Here is a 20,852-nt window from a genome sequence, read left to right on the forward strand (position 1 = left end):
TAATTATTATGATGTTAATTCTGTTCGCCAGTTTATTGCATTTCCCAGAATGTGTTTGCATCAAGCTAAGAAACATGAACATCACAGTCTATTTGTATCAAATTATTCCCATTCTGGAAAACAATGCACCAGCTGCCACTGACTGTACTTTACACCGCCTCTCAGCCAATGACAGCTGGTATCGGCTGCAGCCCAGCCACGTCCCCGTGAAATATATGAATGAATGGTTACATCTGGTTGTGGAGCAGCTGTTGAGGTTGCTAAGCAACAGGAGCACTCTTTGGTAACCAATCGGTAAGTGCAGAAACGGCTGGTGATGAAAACAGGAAATCCTCTGTCGACAGAACTGTGTAATTTCAGCATGAGCGGTCTACACGGGGTACCAAGGCTGGGTCCATCAAAGGATGCTTCCTTTTATTTTGGACACAGTTTATGAGGCAAAGGTTTTACTGTAACAGTTACTGTAATCTGTGTTTTCTGTCGGAAACCCAAAGCCATGTCTAAAAAGATGGTTGTGACACAAACCAGGCCCTTCACCATGAACACTGTTTCCAACCAATGGACCTCCGGTATCTGTGACTGCCTTCAAGACCTTCCTGAGTGTGAGTTTACGATTCATGAAATTAAACCGAATGTTTTATCTGAGGCCTTCGACTTTTGAACAACTCTGAGGAATTTATCTGTTTTTGGACATGAGTGAAAGTATCCTGATTAACAAGTTGCATTGGCCGTGACTGCCAACCACAGGTATCAACAAGAAAGTATAATCCACCATCTGTTTACTCTGTGACCATAATCAGCTCATGTAACTGACAAAGACTTAAACTTTGCTATAAAACAATCAACTATTGAGAAATAAATGGTTTCCAAACAGATTCTGTATTGTAGACTTACACATGTTCTAGTTTGGAACCAGTGGTGTTGTCCAAGTAGACAAGGATCCTGCAGTCAGCATCCTTTCTTAAAGGCATTACTGGAGAAAGGATGCTGACTTCCACTTCTGCAAAATGAAAACAATAGACAGCGTCTGCTCCTTTTACAGCACAGTTATTGTGACTGTTGTTCTGGCATATTCACTTCACATTAAGCTCATTGCTGCTGCACAGTATAAATATTGTTGTGTTTTTCAGGTTGCTTTTCCTTTTGGTGTTTTCGCTGCTTTGCCTGCAAAACAGCACATGAAGCCAGAGAGTCTGTGTTTACCTCTGCTTGATGCTTTTGGACTCATACCTCCCATCACTACAGCCCTCAGGGTGTTCATTGCGTCCACGCTATGCCATTGAGGTATGCACACAATGCTATCCTAATCATGATGAAGCCCCTATTGATAATTACTAAAGTGTACCTCAACTGCGTCTGTGTGTACTGTACCTGCATAAACGTCAACGCAAGCATATCTGTAGTCTCTGATCGGTCTTCTCATGTCCAGCCTTTCTCAACATTTTGTCTAAAGTCACATTTAAAGTGCACTATGTTTCCATGACAGCGTGTACGCCTGCTTCCACAGGCTTTCATGTTTTTTTTTCCTCGTAAATGGGCAGGTGTACTTCGACTTTTGTGAACAGTTGTAAAGCCGGCTACACGTGTCGCTGAGTAAATGATTACAGATCAGAGTCCGTGAGTTCTAAATGTTGCATCACTAACAGAGATAAGCGGCTGACAATCCTGCAGAAAATCTTGCATCCAATCCTTCCTAAATGGGTTTTTTTACAACTGCTATAACGATGTGTGGATCGACTCAGTGCTCATTTAATGGCAAAGTTTGTGGATGTTATTTTGCACGGCAATATACAAGGAGATGTTTCTGGTGTGAAGCCAAAAATAAACCTACCGTATAAGACAATATACATTTAAACAGTACATATATTTCAGACCCGGTACACCACGATGGTAGAGGTTGTTATGTAAAGGGGCCATCAGCAGTAACTAATCCCATTTATAAGCTCACTGCTGCTGCACAGTATAAATGTTGTGTTTCTCAGGTTGCTTTTCCTTTTGGTATTTTCTCTGAAGCCGGAGAGAGTCTGTGTTTACCTCTGCTTGACGCTTTTGGACTCATATCTCCCATCACTACAGCCCTCAGGGTGTTCGGTGCGTCAACGCTATGCCATTGAGGTATGCACACAATGCTATCATTTATACACATGCATACCCCAGCCGACGTAGCAGCGGAAGCAATTTATGGTTAAGAGTGTCTTGCCCAAGGATACATCAGTCATGTGGTTGCAGGAACTGGGGATCAAACCGCCAACCTTCCACTTGAGAGACAACAACTCTACTAACTGAGCCAGTGCACCACTTTAGTTAAGACAAGAGATGTGTATAATGAGCAGGCTTAATGATTTACAGACAGAACATAATATGACTGCTTGACGAGAGATATGCATAACTAGCACACGAATGTGGACGTTAACCTGCAAGGAGGGCCAAAGGCCAGCAGTGCTCGCACTGCAAACGTTAGAGTTGTATTGAAAGGGGGATCCCATGGGTCCTGCAAGACTAAACACAAATCTAGGAAGCAGGCTATAATGGTCTTTCTTTGATTAATTGTTAATGTAATAATCCCAGTTGCAGGAAAATCATCTTATCGCCTAGCATATTGGACAATTGTAAAGCACAGTCATTCCACACTCCAGTTTCTGTACACATTTTTTAACATGTTTTGCAATGCAACATTTTCTTCTCCTGAAGTTAGTCTTTAGACTTTGTCAGGGCCACAGGACCTGATAACGACAGGCGTTAAGTATTGAGAATGTCACCCCTTTTCCCATCTTAGATCCTTCAGTTGTTTGCTACAACTGTATGGTTAAATTACCAATTGTATTATTTTACATTCTACAATTGATTCAGCAGAGGCTTATGTCCAAAATGATGTACAGTAGGCAGGATGTGTGGACATGATCTGGGCCATTACGCATGACGGATAGGAACGTTTTTTTCAGTTCAGTTTGTATCATCATATTGCTCTTTTCCTTTGATATACATAGCAACAACTATGTTAATATTTATTTATTTATTATTTTAATATATTTGTTTAACAAAATTATTGCAAGATAATATGGCCCTCTGCTGTTGGGCCGTATGTTTGACACAGCTTTGAGTCCAACACAGATGCTGACAGGAAGTGAAAAGAAGCAAAACACAGTTTTTATAATATCACTATCATTTACAAAATAGACAGCTTCTAAGTTTATCATTGGGGTCAACAACATCATCATCTTTGTCAGTACCATCGATATCCTGAATTTTATGCCGGAGGGGAGGAACTTGAACAGTTTGTGTCCAGGGTGTGAGGGGTCTGCAGTGATGCTACCTTCCCGTTTCCTGACCCTGGACCAGTGTAAGTCCTGGATGGGGGTAAGGTCGACACTGATGATCTTTTCTGCAGTCCTGATTGTCCGTTGCAGTCTGTGTTTGTCCAGTTTGGTAGCAGATCCAAACTAGACAGTGATGAAAGTGCACAGGACAGACTGAATGATGGAGGTGTAAAACATTATCAGCAGCTCCTGGGGCAGGTTGAACTTCCACAGCTCACACAGGAAGTAAATCTTCTGCTATGCCATCTTTCTCATTGTGTCTGTGTGGGAGGACCACTTCAGGACCCGTGAGATTGTAGATCCCATGAATCTGAAAGAGTCCACAGAAGGCACTGTGCTTGCACACACTACAAGATACAACAATTACAGCACATCCCATACTACAAGATTATTGTGCCCAGCGGCACGAGGAACACGTGACCCAAACAATGGAACCAGCGGCTACATTTATTTGGGTAAAGAAATGACTGGTGAGTTGCGCACAACACGTCCTATGTCCTATCTTCTCTCTCGCAGTTATTGTGTTAATATACGACTTCCACCAGACTCGTTCATGACGGAATCGTCAAGATGTTGATTAGGGGGGTTAGGATTGGATCTTTGAACCACGTCACTCATTTAAACTATGAAAGTTAGTGGACAAGGGTGATACACTGCAGATGGAAAAAACACTCCCATTTTATAGATTTTGCATTTTTCAATAGGTTTAATTTTGCAGAAATGTTGCAGAGAGAATGCTAGCATTGTGTTTTTCAGAAAGAACTCGAGATGAATTCCTAGTCTCTGATTGGTTTCATTGGTTTATAAATAGTCTTGGACCAATCATCCTGCATTGATGTACTTTTTGCTACAGCAATAAAGTTGTATGTGTATCAAATTTTAGGGATATCAAATTCAACAGTAAATTTGATGGCCTTTCAAACTTAATGATTAAGATAATTGATAATAATAATAATAATAATAATAATAATAATACATTGATTAAACCTCCACCGTTTGTGCAACTGGGATTAAAATCATTAAATTGTGCAGAAATTAGTTTGATCTGTTTCTCTCTCTTGTTAAAGCTCTTGGCAAACTTAACTAATAGCCTGAGACAAAAACAAAGCATTCTTATAAACCAGCTCAAACTTAATAAAATTGTTCTCCTTTGGGGTTTGACTCCCAATGACTTCAATGTAACTCAATGACTGAACCTATGGTTGATATGTACTATACCATGTCCTTGAACAGCTTTTCACATTGATTTTGCCAAATGAAAAGCCTGTATTCTGGACTTTGGACGGTTTGTATAGGGTCGGTGTAAAACATTGGCTTGGAGGAAACACAGATACCACATACAGTCCTGGCTCACTGAAGCTCTGGAGCACAAACCAAACTTCTGGATGTACAATACACCAACCAGGTGAGGCATTTTATTTACCTTTTTTTATTGAAGAATTTTGCATGTATCAAACATTGATCATGGCGTGATGAAGTTAGTCACCAGAAAACAAGAGATGAGAGAAATAGCCACATATTACTTTAAGTGCTTAACGGAGGAAAGGCAGAAAACACTGGATAATTTTAAGCTTTCAGCTTGATTTATAACTGAGTGTAAGAAGCCTGTTTTTTATGCAGTATGTGTAATTCACCTGACTTTAACTGCAACAAGGGATCCATGAGCCTTTGGAACTAGTAATCATGTAACTCCTGATAACGCCACAGATGTCAAGATAAATTTGACTTGTGTATGTTTTGCTGTCCAAATAAATCTGCTGTTGAGACAAAGAGTGCAAAAAACTTTGAAGTAGGTATTTTTATTTTGTAGTCCAAATACAAGATAAGTACTATTCTTAGATTGAGAACCTTTTGGCACCACAACATTATGTAGTTTATTCACAACTGGGCACATACTAAATTACTAAAATTACTATTAAAAGTTTGACATTTGTAATAAATAAATAATTATTTTTAGTAAGCCCTCTGAATGAGACTGTGGATTAGACTTGGCATGGATGAGGCAAAAGTAAAATAACTTTCTGCATTCCCATTGTGGAGATAGAAAACATGTATTATAATTATGAGTGATATACCTGTAAATGTGTGAACAACATGTTAATCTGTTTGTTCGTGTTTTCACACAAGGTTTATTGCCTGGTACCATGTAGGTGCTGCTTATAAAATAGTTACATTTAAACAAATTTGGGTTTGGTTTGGAGCTTGTTAGAGCCCCCAGTCATTTCCAATAGTTAATTCCAATGGAGCCCTTACATCTGTTATTGCTCTGCATGATAGGAATGAAAATCAGTTGCTGCATGAGTTAGTCAGGCTAAGGCCTAAGACCCTCTTTTTGTTATCTGGTCTCACTAACCCTGACAAATGAGGTTGCACAACATGGGTAACACAACACTGGATGAGTCAACCCAGGGTTTCTATGCAGGTTTCTTCTTCACATATAAGCGGGGTCGATCCAAGTGTGTAACAAATCTGTATTGTACTATTATATAGACACTACTCACGATAAGTTAGGGATGTTGTGAGGTCCTCAGTGGGTTTCATACATAAGGTTTGTTTCACTTGAGTGATTTTTAGAATATGCAATTCTATTAGGGTGAAAGACGCACCTCATTTTATGTTTTCCATTTAATGGCCTCACTGCGTACAGTGTGCCTTACATATGGGATCAATAACAAAAACAAAAAAGACAACCCTTTTCTAAATTGTTGGGGTAATAAATAGTGCACTAATGTATATGGTGCTTCTTCTCATCAATTTATAATATCAAAGGAAACTATTATTTCATTAAAATTCAGACCATTGAGGAATTTACACTCATATTAGAATATAATCAACACAGCATCAGTTTACAAAAGCAAATAAACAATTGTCAGAAAGAGAAAAATGCTGTTCTTGACTACAATAAAACAGAACAAACCGTGTTAGTGGCATCTTTGACATGCCTCAATAGTTTGTTTGTACCTCAAGGTTATTGGTATGTACAAGTTTAAGCACTTTTGTCTTCTGTTTTTTTATAGGGAATGTCGAAGATAATCCCAATGTTCCTGATAGGGCTTTGCTTCCTGATGCTCAGGCCCATTTGTTGTGATGGCAGCAGGATTCTGGTAGTACCCGTGGATGGCAGCCATTGGCTCAACATGGAGGTACTACTTAAAGAGCTGCACTCCAGTGGCCACGACATCACTGTCCTGCACTCTGCCAAGAGCTGGTACATTCCTGAAAACTCTACATTTTACACTTCCATTACGAGACGTATGATGGAGGATGAAGGGGACAAGGATGTCTACAATCGACTGCTTTTAAATGTTATGGAATGCAGAGGGTCTATACCTTTTTTACGCACCTTCTGTCAAAACAAATTAATAGGATCCATGTTGGATAAGGGCCACAAAATCCTTGCAGGAGCAGCTGCTGAAATGTTAGATGACACTGTGTTTATGAAGGAGCTGCAAGATGCTAAGTTTGACCTGATGTTAACAGACCCTGCCCTGACTATAGGGCTTCTGTTGGGTAGTTACCTCAAGCTGCCAATGGTTTTTAATGTACGCTGGATTAATATGGGTGAGGCCCATTTGACCATAGCTCCCTCGCCTCTGTCCTATGTACCAGTTTCTGGAAGTGAACTTCATGATCGAATGGATTTTCTGGAAAGGACCAAGAATGTATTACACTATCTCCAAAGCTTTTTCCTACAGCACTTCATCATAAACTCTCATTATTCAGATCTGCTCCAGCGGCACTTCCCACCTGGATCTGACTTGATGTCTTTGCAGTATTCGGCTGATCTCTGGTTGATTAGAACTGATTTTGTTTTTGAGTTCCCTCGACCCACGATGCCCAATGTGGTTTACATAGCGGGGTTCCAGTGCAAGAAGGCTAATCCTCTCCCTGTTGAGCTGGAGGCCTTCATGCAGAGCTCTGGGGAGCACGGGGTGGTAGTCATGTCTCTTGGGACGTTTGTGTCAGCCTTGTCTCGTGAGGCCACAAATGCAATTGCTGCTGCTTTTGCTGAACTCCCTCAGAAGGTGGTGTGGAAGTTTGCTGGTGAAAAGCCTTCATCCTTGGGGAACAACACACTCTTGGTGAAATGGCTCCCTCAGAATGACCTCCTTGGCCATCCCAAGACTCGTGCCTTTGTAGCCCATGGTGGCACCAATGGTATGTATGAGGCCATTTACCACGGCGTGCCTGTTGTGGGCATGCCCCTCCTCTTTGACCAGTTTGACAATGTTCACCGACTAAAAGTCCGCGGGGCAGCTCGACACGTTGAAGCAAGAACACTTACCAAGGAAGGCTTCCTAGAGACTTTGAAGGATGTCCTTACGAATCCCTCCTACCGTGACAACATGCAACGACTTTCAATGCTGCATCGGGACCTGCCAATGTCCCCATTGGACACTGCTCTTTTTTGGATTGAGTATGTCATTAGGAATAAAGGGGCCCCCCATCTTCAGTCAGCAGGTTTCACTTTGCCTTGGTACTCCTATTTTTGTCTCGATGTGGCGGTTTTCTTCATCATTATCATTGTGGCCTTTTTCTGGGCATCATATGCATTCTGCAGGATTCTATGCAAGTCAAAGCGTAAAAGGAAGACAGAATAATTGATTTAAAAAGACTCAAGGACTTTTTGTATTGGTTAATATTTTGAGCATATTCTGAGTTTTTGTCAGAAAAACCTGAATGATGGGGAGTTTCACTGTCCCTCACGAATAATCTGTTAATATTGTCTCAATTATCACAATAGTGTCTGACTGCACTTGAAAGTAGTTAGAACCAGTTGTATCACTAACTGAGATTCTCTGCTGAAGGACATGTAAACATAGGCTGTTTCTCATTGTTCATATCGTTAATTATGGGACAGTGTATCTGGCACACCCATAACATCAGAAATTATTTTGTCTGCAGTTCCACCCATACATGCCTGACGTGGAAGAAAATGGTGATTTGTATTGGTTGATTCAAACATCATAGTTGTGTTTCTAAAACATCACTATACACAATGTTTTGGATTGGAGAACATGCATTAGCTCAGACAACTCCATAAAGATTACCCTCGGTCTTAAAGCTCCTCTCGGCATCCAGATCCAAACTGTTTGTTTCAAACTAGACAAAATAGTCTTTAAAAAATGTAGCTTGGATTTACTTCAGACGAGACTCCTGTTATTTAACCAAAGCAATTGCGGATATATAGGTTTAGTTTCTGTGTATATCGTGACTTTATTTTCCTTCAGATTGTATATTTTTGTTCTTACAGTGTTTTAGCCTTCAGAACTAAAAGAACTCCATTTTATTCGTTTTTTTGTTAAGCGTGATCTAAAATTATCTAAATTGCATTATCTAAAAACTCGAATAATGACAAAATAAGAAATATTTGTGTATATGTACTGTTGCTCAATTAAAAATAGCCAGCTAGATAACTACCTCGCGAGATAGCTAGTTAGCTATGATAGATAGATAGATAGATAGATAGATAGATAGATAGATCGATAGATAGATAGATAGATAGATAGATAGATAGATAGATAGATAGATAGATAGATAGATAGATAGATAGATAGATAGATACACACTGAAAACACAAGATCTACAGGAAAAGAACAAGAACATAAAAATTAACAATTCATGAACTAAAGAGGGATTTAATTGTTAGATTGAATTAAAAGGTTGTTTATTTTTGTTTGGTTAAATAAAAGCATGATCCTTTAGCTATTCAGGAAAATGTGAAACCACCATGAGAAGAAATAAAACAGAACTCATGACACTTCATCATGACCTCTACATCCATGAATAGAACCGCTTCCATTCTGTGTTAATTTTGGCAACCCCTGTAGACCTAAAAAGGTTATCTTACATTTGTATCTGCCAACTTTTCACTTGCTGCTTATTGTGAAACTATGTTAAAGATCACTACAGATCACGTTGTTGGATTTTGGAGGAATATCAGGTGGTAATATGGCAAAATAAACCTATCAAATCAGTCCAAACCAGACCATCTACTTGGTTTGTTTTGCTTCATTTAGTCATAGAAAGGCATCAGAATTAATACTATACCATGACACGTTTAAACTCTTCCCATTTGGGTTAAGACAGTTTCTTGTGCACAAACACACATTTTGGGTGAAAACTGCATTTTCTTTTTGTCCCAGTACTCAATCTGAATGCATTTTGGGTTTTATGTAACTTCATTTTAGTTACTTCTCTCTTCAGGCCTGGTTTTGTATAAAGCGTGCAAGGAAGTAAGGTGTGTCCATGAAGAACTATGAAAATGTGTTTTTATTATTAGTAAACAGCTATCAACATGTGTTAGTACGTGCAGGGCATGTGAGTCAATGGTGTGAACACTGTCATAACAACTGAAATGAGCTGTATCATGACGCAGAACAATTGAGGGAAGGAAAGGTTCCGAAACCAGCAAGCGTCCCGCGAGCTTTGTTTAGATTTTTGGGACTGGGTTCAACTTCGAAAAGGTCCAATAAATGTAGAGAAGACTCCCTCGAGGAAAATCAGGAGTAATTGTTGTTTGTTTTTTTGGCCTTCCTTATTCAGCTGGTCACCATGGCAACAAAGGTGTTGCTCAGTGAACAAAAAAGCAGAAAGAGTGTCATCTAAACGCTGTCCAGTCTAACGAGAACACAAGCTGCTCTGGCCTCTATACTTAAATATCTGCAGTAATGTTTGCAATAAATCTTGTGTGCTTTCAATCTATATAGATTGGGTTTTTTGCACCATGCTCTTCATGTTACAACTGTAGACATTAGCCCTAAGTGGGTGGAACTTGGCTCATGTGTGATCTATTGTTTCTTTTTAAATCATTTGATTCAAAAAGCAAAGTTTCATTTTGAAAAGATCTAATGTAATATTTTGGAACCTTTTTGACACACTGCAACAACACCACTGAGCTTTGAGATTGCGTTTGTCTCCCTCTGTTGGACATACTGGGAATTATTCATTGGATGGTGTTCTTCCCATCATGCACATTTGTGTGTCCAATTCTATGAGGTACTGTTAAGGTAAAGGTAAACACTGACCGAGACCATAGTGCTCCAAGACCAAGACAAGACCAAGACATTTAGGGAACGAGACTGAGTCAAGACCAAGACCAGAACATTTCACTGAAAAGTAATTGTCTCATGGGTGCAGCAGACATGTCTCAGAATCTCTCTTAGACATTAACTCTGGAAGGTTGTGGCCTTAACTGGGGGATAAGAATCGAATTATGAATTAATTGAAGTTATTTGTTTTTTTGAAAGGAGTGTTCCTTCTAATCACAGGTATGATGCAGAAAAATAGCCAATCAGTAGTGATCTTAATTCAAAGTCCAAGTCAACCCAGTCTGAGACCAAGACAAGACCAAAAAAAATGTAAAACATATTTTAGACTCGTTCAAAAAGGGGCGTCGAGACCAGTCTCAAGACCCATTATAACACTTATAAGACTACCATGAGGGGTGGGTGTGAGAACAGGTGTTTGGAATAAGACAGGACAGGTCGATGCTTCCCCCGTACCCCACCAGCATTTAAGGGATTTTATCCAAACTGGAGCAGAGCCATAGCAGCATTATAAGGCCCCTTACAGCAGGATTTTGAAACTTAATTTGTTGGAATCACAGGGCATTAAACTGTTGTAACCTCAGATTTAAGCAGCTTTTTTGCAAAATGGCAGCAATGTTTATGGTCTAAATGTCAAGCACAATTTCAAACATTGAAAAGTGTTATGATTCATCACATTTTTTGGCATCTGCAAAAAAACACTTAAACAAATGAAGTTCCAGGTGTACATGGAAAGCTGTCTTGTGCATCCCATTACTATGCCGTGAGAGTGACATAAGTTTTCTGTGTTGTGTAGTTTCTATTGTTCACATTAACGTGTGCACACAAGAAAAGTTCTCACGATCACTATGGGTGTGCACTTTTGTGGGTGTTTCTGCTGTTCTGTGTCATAAGATGAGCTTAATGGTCTTTAGCTTCTCTGTAAGATATTCCCAAGAGTTTGACATGTGCGTGCTTTATTTTTCATGTGCACAACAAACTTTCTAGTGGGCACACAACACCATCTTCAGAGCAAAGAAATCTTTGTTATTGACAAGGCAAACACTCTCACAAGTCCACTTGTGCGCATGGCTCTCTGACACATTTTTCCCCTTCTTTTTTTTGCTATTATTTTCAGTCCATGTCCCTTTACCGCATGGCTCCATTTCTTTTTAAATTGGTTAAAAAGTTCAGAAACAGTTTGTCTGCCTCTATTTTGAGTCATGATAAATGATAGACGTTTTTTTTGTCAGACTGGCTGCTGTTCAATCAATACTTCAATTCAATGGATTCAGATATAAAGATAAAACGTTTTCTAAAGTTTTAAACTTCTGTCAAAAAAAATTTCTAGTGTCAAATATCTTGTTCAAAATCTTGAAATAAATGTTCTGTCTTTCCACAACAAGTTTACATCGTGTATATTTCTTGTACTATTATACCACTACAGTATTTTCTACTAAATATTAAATTACTTGAAAAGAATATATACATATATTTCTTAATATATATATTATTTCTTTAAATGAAAGCACAGCTGAAGAGAGACGGGATGTTGGGAGGAGAGTTGGATAATATGCAGCAAAGGGAAAATGTCCGATTCAAACCCATGTCGCTGTGACAAGAAAATCAGACGGGTTCTTCTTACTTACCACGACAACGCCAACCCATGCCGATTCAATGTGTCAACTTGGCTGAAAAAAAGGCAGAAATAGAGCGGATGTGTAGCGACGGAGCCCAACACACTCCGTACAAAACTATAGGGCGACGATCGCCGACCAACGATCTCCATGGTGTGTCTGGGCCTTTCGAAATATATTTGCGAAAAGGTGCTGAGCTCTCTGATGTGAACCATAGGTAAACTAAAAAGTCTGACATGGATTGGCATTAAGGGAGTCATGTACTTCTGTGACATCCAGAATGACTCTGTGTCCTGTAATTATTTAGTGCTTCCTACAGGTATCTACAGGTTTAATTGAAGAGGCTTCATACCCCTGATAAAATGCTTGGATTGTTTGTCCTGGAGACCTGGAGATATGTTTGAGCTGGAGATAAAATCCCTGCCTCTGATTGGCCACTCGTCCTTTGAGCAAACGTGATTAATCATGTGACTACTTTAAGCTCTTTTTGGAGTTCACTGCTGCACTTCACCGTAAGTACAAGTCTTATATTCCCTTCTTTGTTTTTACTGAGGAAACAATCTCAATGATTATTCTCTTAACGAATAATACACACATAAATCCTTACTTTTACAATAACAACTCCAAACATGAACTTTGCTCATGTCCACTGAACTCACTCTCGTTTAGACATGACATAACTGGAGATCAATCGTGTGCACCTTGTAGATTAATGTCTTTTAAATTACTATGCATTGAATTTGAAGTTGATGAGACTATATCTGTTTTTGTAAACACTTATGTACTACATGACCCCTATGCTACATGTCTTTATCGCTGCTAGTATCTCGAGCTGTTGTTCCCTGGCTCAGGTTTGTTTAAATCCACAGAGGCAGAAGGTGGGGAGGAGGGGAAGGCTGCAGCCCACTGATATGACTGTTCAACTGTGACTCGTGCAGTTATTGTAATCGCAAATGCTCACTTTATTTTCCCTCCGCTGCGTGACCTTGCATGCTTCCTCCGTCCCTCGATCCCCTGCCACTCCCGTCTCACACTCTGACTGTGTCCCAGTTTGGCTTTCGGCCCAGTTTTGCCTGAAGTTTCCACATCCATCAGATTGTAAAGTTTGTGCAGTAAACTGGCCTGTGAAGACACCCGCAGGACTTAAAAGAATGAAAAACACTCAATGAAATTAAATGAGCAGCAGTTGGTTGTTGAGCTGGAGATAAAGTAATGAATAACTTTGTAACAGGACAATCAATTAAGAAATGTCATTTTTTACAGGCATTCAACACTAACTTTCCTTTAACAGACAAAATTACATTCAAGAGGCGAAGACATGAAATAATGTAGTCACCAGAAGTAGGTAGATTTTATGACATTAATTACAGGTGAAAATCAGGCATTACGCATATATCATAGAGAAGCTCAAAAATGAGTGCTACTTTAATTCTGTTTAAATTTTGAGCAAAAAAATGTGCAATGTGGACAGTCAGTCAGATTTAGATTCAGATCGGATGTGGGGATGAATAAGATTTGGGCAGCAGTCTGAACAAAGCATGAAAATGGATTTTTAGCTTGATGTCTGAAGACAATGTGAGACTAATCATATGAGGTGATTGTTGATTGGCTCAGGGCTTGTGTTAATTTTAGATTCCCCCCAAACTCTAATATAAAACATAACATTTGTGGTTGATCACATATTGTCTTATTGTATGCCCTCAATACCCTTTATTGCCTGCTTTACACGCATTACCTTTACTCTTAACCCTCCTGTTGTCCTCATTTTCTGTATACACCCCGTGTCCTCCGGGTCAAAATGACCCGTCTTCACTAAACCCCTAATATAAGCAGCTTAATTGAATTTAAACACCAAATTTCATCTTGTTTGAAGAAACAACTTGTCATTCACCACAACATGTGTGAATACCTGAGTTTTCCCCCTTCACTTCATTTCTATAGGTTATGAAAAGAAAAAAAAATTTGCAAAAAGGAGTTTTGAACGAAGTTTTATTCATCCCAATGACTCAGTTTCTTAATTTTCTCTTTCTTTCTTTTTTTTTTCAGTGAACAATTTAAGACAATATACAATACAAAAATATGAAAAATAACATAACCCATTGAACTAATTGCCACATGTAGGGCAGTATGCAAGTGCGCAGCCTTTGCAGATATATTTCTTACACCTGCAGCACACAGTATGTGTTTTACAGTCCTTCTTTTGAAGGCAGAACTGACATCTCTTCCTCTTACTTGCCCTAGCTGGGGAAGTGGCTGTGGTAGCTAGATCCTCAGGTTGATCAGGAGCTCCAGCACTCTGAATAGCCTTCACAACTGCTGCTGAGGCTTCTGTGCGAGGGACATGCTTCCTTCTTTCAATGAGTGGAATTACAAGTGCCTTTCCCAGCTGCTCCAGGAACACCCTCCTCTTGTTCTGCTTACGAGACATCCAGGTCGGGTTGATCTCCCTCCAAATCACAAAGGCATTGTAGGAGGAAACATCAATGATGTTGTGGAAGATGACCAGGGGCCAGCGGGCAGTCATCCTTCTGCAGCTGTATGTTCCAATCACCTTATCTAAGTTGTCCACACCTCCCTTGTTGCGGTTGTAGTCTAGGATGATGACTGGTGGGAGCTCAGGCTTGTTCTTTCGAACTGTACCAACCATGGTGATCTTCCTCTTCAGGAGCTGCTGTCCAAGTTCATAAGATGTGAAGAAGTTGTCACATGTGACATTGTGACCCCTCAGTCCCTCTGTCACATCAAGCACAACTCGCATCCCCTGGTTCTTCTCTGGGCATCCACTAGCCGTCTTCCCGGTATAGATTTGCATTTTCCAAGCATAGCTTGATTTGGCATCGCAATCATCTTTATGGTATTTTGTTCTGCATGCCTGCCGTGTTGGTCATATGCTGCTGAGGACCATGTTATTTTGCCATTTTTTGAAAGGAAGGTCTCTCTTTCAGCTTCAGGGTTTTCTTCTTCTTCTGAAGATGATTCATCATGCTCTGGGTTGTATTCCTCCCCATCTTCTTCTTCTGATACATCCTCCACTTCTTCTTCTGAATCAGAGTTGTCTTGCTGGACATCTGAAAAAATCAGCTCTAGAGCCTCTTCAACGTTATATCGCACACTCATGGCTTCGGCACAGACAGAATTCGGGGCCCTGTCATCTGCAGCACCTTTATAATCTCTGGAAATCCACAGAGAAAGAGCTCTGCAGTCTGCGAGAACGCCGTTGTGTCATTTACTTCTGCTACTGTCTTGTTCACGTTTACTGCTAATTGATCTGAGACTGATCAAAGGCACAGTAGTCCGCGAGAAGACCACTTCTGCAACTGCTTGACGAAAACAACTAAACATTGTAACATTCTGTGGCGTGTAAATAACTCTGTGACCTTGATTTCAACTCTTTTTGTCTCACGGGTCATTTTGACCCGAATACCATCTTTGTACCTTTTTTTGTACAGCTTACATGGAAATGTGAATAAAAGCAACATTTCACTTTTTCTACTGTTGGTGCCAATCTAGGCAAAGTCATAAAATTTCAAGTTAAAAAAATATCGTTAAGAGGATTTTTTGGGGGTTTTTAACACAGTGGCGGGTCATTTTGACCCGAAGACAACAGGAGGGTTAATTGAGTGACCTGTATAAAAAGCATTTGGACTTTGGCATTTTAGATTAGGGGCTGTATAAAACAAAAGTGTCTTGTCTCACTCAGAATCGGGAGCTTTGCTTTAACTTCAGAGCTTAGCTTAATTTATCTTAAAAAATCCTAGCAAGGAGTCTTAGCCTAATGATATTTGATAGTGATGGGTACATTCTCGTGAGAAAGAGACAGAAACTTATCTTAGTGAGGAGGCGGCGTTGACCCCGTTGTTAGGTATGACACATTTTTTTCAGAAGCTGTGATTGCTTAATCTAAAACAATTGAGAAAAAAAGTCAAAAGTCCATTAGCATCTGTGTGATAATTTATAAGATGTACTTTCAAAGTACATAGCCCACAAGATGTTTGATTTCACATGCTCACTTGTACAGCAGCTTCTTCACCTGCTGCTGGTGATGTCATCAGATAAAGAGCCTTAATTAGTGATTGGATGCACCTGTGGAAGTGACCGCATGAAAAAAAACAACTTTGTCCTGGAAAAAGTCAATGATGGATTGAAAAGTCTGCACAAATCATTTTTGTCTGTTCAGCCCAACTCTGGATCAAAAATATTCTTCATGTCGTGTTTCAAGAACATTTCTTATTCTCCCTTCCGCTTGAGAAACTCTTCGTCCTGTTGGAAGTACACCTCACTACTCCTCACAGTTTAACACCTTAGGAGCTCTTTAAATGGCTAAGATACTTTGTGAATATATTTAATCTTAACAAGGACCAAGTTTAGGCTTAGTAGTTTGGAGGTTTTGTGAATACAGGCTCTGGATTTTAATAGACAGAAAGTATTCACAAAGCCTCCTAAGCTGAGAAACTAGAGAAATGTTCTTCTCCGTGAAGAACATTTTTTGACTCATAGTTGGGCAGAAGAGACACAAATGATTCGTCTATCACATTTTTAGTGCAAAGTGAGACATGCATGTTGTGTTTCTCTACATGTGGTCACTTCCACATGTGCAGACAATCACTAATTCAGGTTCTTTACCTGATGATGTCACGATCAGCAGGTGAAGAAGCTGCTGTACAAGTGGGCGTGTGATTTCAAACATGTAGGTATTCTTTTAAAGTAGGCCTTAAAATGATCACAGAGATACTCATTTCTTACACAATGTCAATGTTTAACTTTTTATCTCCATTTTTTTTTAATTAACCAATCACAGCTTCTGAAAACATGTGTCATACCTAGCAATGGGGAAAAGCAATGCCTCCTCACTAAGATAACAGTTTCTGTCTCTTCCTCGCTCAGTTGCTTTGAGAATGTTCCAAAATCCCTCCTCGTCTAAGACCACTAGCTAGGATTTTTTTAAGTTAAGTTAAGAGCTCTCTGAGAGGATGCAAGGGACGTTTGTGAATACAGGCCCTGGAGTTTTCTTGGTGAGCTGCATCTGTGAACACAAACAGCGACATTTTTCACTCTTGACCTTATCCACAGTTTCTCATGCCAGCCCTCTAGCATTTTCTTCTGCAGAAAGTCAGAGTGAGCTGATGTGAGAAAGCAACAGGATGTTATCAGGGGAATTCAACTGGAACAAATAGGAGGGTGTGGTGACGTTTATTCCCTGCAATCGGTGCAAGACCACACTATGTGCAATTTATAAATTATATAATTGCATATGGTATTCTATTCATCAATATTTTAATATCCGTTCTTTTGTCAATATTGAGATTCTGTTGAAATAAAGCATTGATATAAAGTCAAATATTGTCAATGGAGCGTTGTATAGTTGACTCTGTTGCTTTGTCCGCCATGTCTGCACCAATCTTTTTCCTCTGCAGACGTCCCTTCTCCTTTCTGGCAGAGATAGTCTTCTGCTGTAAATAGTGTGTCTGAAAAACCAGATAACATATTTGAAAACAGCTTTATATTGTTTTTAAAGTCAATTCAAGTCTTTCTACTGTCTCTCATAGGAAATGTCCAGGATGGTCCCCGCATTTTTGACAGTTCTTTTCCTACTGATGCTCAGGCCCACTTATTGTGGTGGCAGCAGGATTCTGGTAGTACCCGTTGATGGCAGCCATTGGATCAACATTGAGGTACTCCTGAAAGAGCTGCACTCCAGAGGCCACGACATCACTGTCCTGCACTCTGCCAAGAGCTGGTACATTCCTAAAATCTCTTTATTTTACACTTCTATTACGAGACGTATGTTGGAGGATGACAGGGACAAGGATTTCTATAATCGACTGCTTTTAAATGTTATGGAATGCCGAGGGTCTATGCCATTTATACGCACCTTTTGTCAAAACAACGTAATAGGATCCATGTTCGACACGGGCCACAAAAGTCTTGCAAGAGCAGCTGCTGAAATGTTAGATGACACTGTGTTTATGAAGGAGCTGCAAGATGCTAAGTTTGACCTGATGTTAACAGACCCTGCCCTGACTATAGGGCTTCTGTTGGGTAGTTACCTCAAGCTGCCAATGGTTTTTAATGTACGCTGGATTAATATGGGTGAGGCCCATTTGACCATAGCTCCCTCGCCTCTGTCCTATGTACCGGTTTCTGGAAGTGAACTTTCGGATCGAATGGATTTTCTGGAAAGGACCAAGAATGTATTACATTATCTCCAAAGCTTATTCCTACAGCACTTCATCATAAACTCTCATTATTCAGATCTGCTCCAGCGGCACTTCCCACCTGGATCTGACTTGATGTCTTTGCAGTATTCGGCTGATCTCTGGTTGATGAGAACTGATTTTGTTTTTGAGTTCCCTCGACCCACGATGCCCAATGTGGTTTACATAGCGGGGTTCCAGTGCAAGAAGGCTAATCCTCTCCCTGTTGAGCTGGAGGCCTTCATGCAGAGCTCTGGGGAGCACGGGGTGGTAGTCATGTCTCTTGGGACATTGGTGTCAGCCTTGTCTCGTGAGGCAACAAATGCAATTGCTGCTGCTTTTGCACAACTCCCTCAGAAGGTGGTGTGGAAGTTTGCTGGTGAAAAGCCTTCATCCTTGGGGAACAACACACTCTTGGTGAAATGGCTCCCTCAGAATGACCTCCTTGGCCATCCCAAGACTCGTGCCTTTGTAGCCCATGGTGGCACCAATGGTATGTATGAGGCCATTTACCATGGCGTGCCTGTTGTGGGCATGCCGCTCTTCTTAGACCAGTTTGACAATGTTCACCGACTAAAAGCCCGTGGTGCAGCTCGATTGGTTGAAGCAAGAACACTTACAGAGAAAGACTTCCTGGATACTCTGAAGGATGTCCTTGAGACCCCTTCTTATCGTAACAACATGCAGCGACTTTCTCAGCTGCACAGGGACCTGCCAATGTCACCGATGGACACCAGCATCTTTTGGATTGAGTATGTCATTAGGAACAAAGGAGCTGCTCATCTTCAGTCAGCAGGGTTTAATCTGCCTTGGTACTCCTATCACTGCCTAGATGTTGCTATTTTCATTTTTATCATCAGTCTAGTATTTGTCTGGGCATCAGTCTTATTCTGCAGGATTATCTGCTGCCGAAGATTTAGAAGAAAAATGAAAGCAGAGTAAAATGCAATTTTTATCAGTAATAAATTTGATCATTATTGTTTGGGTGGTAATTTGCTAGGTATAGCAGATGATACGTTTAAGTTTATTGTGGGAATATTGTCTGTGATTATTCTTATCTTATATTGAAGGTTTATTATAATTTTGTAAGACGTCCGTTGTCATGTGATCAGGAAGTAGGAAGCGAAGTGTATTGTTGTCTTACATTGTCAAAGTAAAATAAACGAGTGACAGCAGAGCAGCACGGTTGTTTTACCGTGTGTGGACACGGAACAGGTGTAGTAAGCCGACTCGATGTGTAAAAATATTGTCATGTCGTCATTCTAGAGTGGTTAAGAAAGAATTAAGTTTAAGAACACAAGATATATGAAGATGAAGAATAAAGAAACCACAATATAATTCTAAAGACGTATATCATGATCTCTATGGAAAGAAAAGGCAGGTTTGTGGGCAGTGTCCCAATCTCTGACAAAGAATAGAAACCAGCTCCAGTCATCCCTGAAAGCAAGAATAATGTTTTGTCTATATTACATGACAATAGAAAGTCCTGCTACCCTTGGGACTATTGTATGAAATCTCCTTCGATATGAAACGCATATCACAGCGTTGGTCAGAACCTCCCGGCTCATAATTATAATTTTTTTCTACATTGTCATTTATCTTCTTGATACCAAACATGAATAGTTCTGTGCAAGATGGCATTTTAAATGTACAAGCTAATGCAAACGAATGTGATTGACTTCATCATAAATCCTCTTCATTTCAGATTAATGGTAAAATGTCATCATTAAATGACTTACTGACCATGTTGGCTTTTACAAATAAACTCAACATTCCTTAGAACCACTTTGAGCAATTTTACTTGTTGACTTTTCTGACCTGTGGATAAAGCAGTAAGTGTCTTTTTCTTTTTTCTTTTAATGCAAACATACTGAGTTCACTAGTTCACAAAGAGCTATCTAATGAGGCCTTGGATGTAATATAAAGGTCATAATCATACATAAAGACAGATAAAGACAGTTTTAGAACAATTGACATCACGCTATACTTTTTAAAATGGTAACATAATGGATTCAAGTAATGGGGAAACAACTTAATGACCTTTTAATATTTAGTTTAAAAAGGTCATTATAATATAGTTATCACTCCCCATCTCTTTGTTTTGTACAAAACTCGTAGTTTATCACATTATGAAATTCCACCAAATATACAGCCAACAGTGTTACGTCCTCATTGGCTGTCTCATCAGTATGAAGCTAATTTCTGTCCCTGTGTTCAAATGTTGTAATGGAAACCTAAATGCAATATTGTGAAGCAACAGGGAGGAATGTTGTCTCAGTGGTTTGGTCAGTTTATTAGATCCAAGTTTGGATTATTTAATAAGTCAGAGATTTGAGGCATTATAAAAGAAACAAAGTGAGTGATTCAACCCTCCTCCCTCCTGAAACTATGTTTTAAAAATACTGCCTAGCACCCATTGTCTCAACGTGGCCATTCTGTACCCAAACAATTTCAATTGTGTGAGAATATTTTCCTCCCAGTGGTGCCTGAACAGAGTTCACCATGGGCAAACTGCACTATTTTACTGTCTGTAAACTGCACAAACAAAATAAGTCATATTCACTTCAGGGGAAATGTTTTCAAGAGAAACGACATCCTTGCCATGAATTTGTTTTGTTGGATTCTTTTGATGGCAGGTTTACCCAGTTTGCCTGACAGGTTAGGCAATTGTTGTTT

General features: G+C 39.8%; 3 protein-coding genes across 3 annotated transcripts; all 3 read left to right on the forward strand.

The window, feature by feature from the left end:
- Window positions 1-7: 7 nt before the first annotated feature.
- LOC306841669 (uncharacterized protein) lies at window positions 8-2,286 on the forward strand (the record flags this gene model as incomplete). Its single annotated transcript, XM_079371616.1, is given in 5 exon segments — window positions 8-659; window positions 1,131-1,185; window positions 1,187-1,253; window positions 1,255-1,284; window positions 2,230-2,286. Coding segments are annotated over 5 exon segments (372 nt in total). The 5' UTR covers window positions 8-496.
- A 1,849-nt stretch (window positions 2,287-4,135) lies between these two features.
- On the forward strand, window positions 4,136-8,535 carry LOC306841796 (UDP-glucuronosyltransferase 2C1-like). The gene is made up of 2 exons (XM_079371784.1): window positions 4,136-4,722; window positions 6,335-8,535. Exon 2 carries the CDS (start codon window positions 6,338-6,340, stop codon window positions 7,916-7,918), a length of 1,581 nt encoding a protein of 526 aa, XP_079227910.1. The 5' UTR covers window positions 4,136-4,722; window positions 6,335-6,337; the 3' UTR covers window positions 7,919-8,535.
- Window positions 8,536-12,118: 3,583 nt separating this feature from the next.
- Window positions 12,119-19,958, forward strand: LOC306841979 (UDP-glucuronosyltransferase 2C1-like). The gene is made up of 2 exons (XM_079372017.1): window positions 12,119-12,494; window positions 17,529-19,958. Exon 2 carries the CDS (start codon window positions 17,532-17,534, stop codon window positions 19,116-19,118), a length of 1,587 nt encoding a protein of 528 aa, XP_079228143.1. The 5' UTR covers window positions 12,119-12,494; window positions 17,529-17,531; the 3' UTR covers window positions 19,119-19,958.
- Window positions 19,959-20,852: the final 894 nt, after the last annotated feature.

This window comes from Symphodus melops, assembly GCF_947650265.1.
Source record: "Symphodus melops genome assembly, chromosome: 20".
In the NCBI taxonomy this organism is placed as follows: Eukaryota; Metazoa; Chordata; class Actinopteri; order Labriformes; family Labridae; genus Symphodus; species Symphodus melops.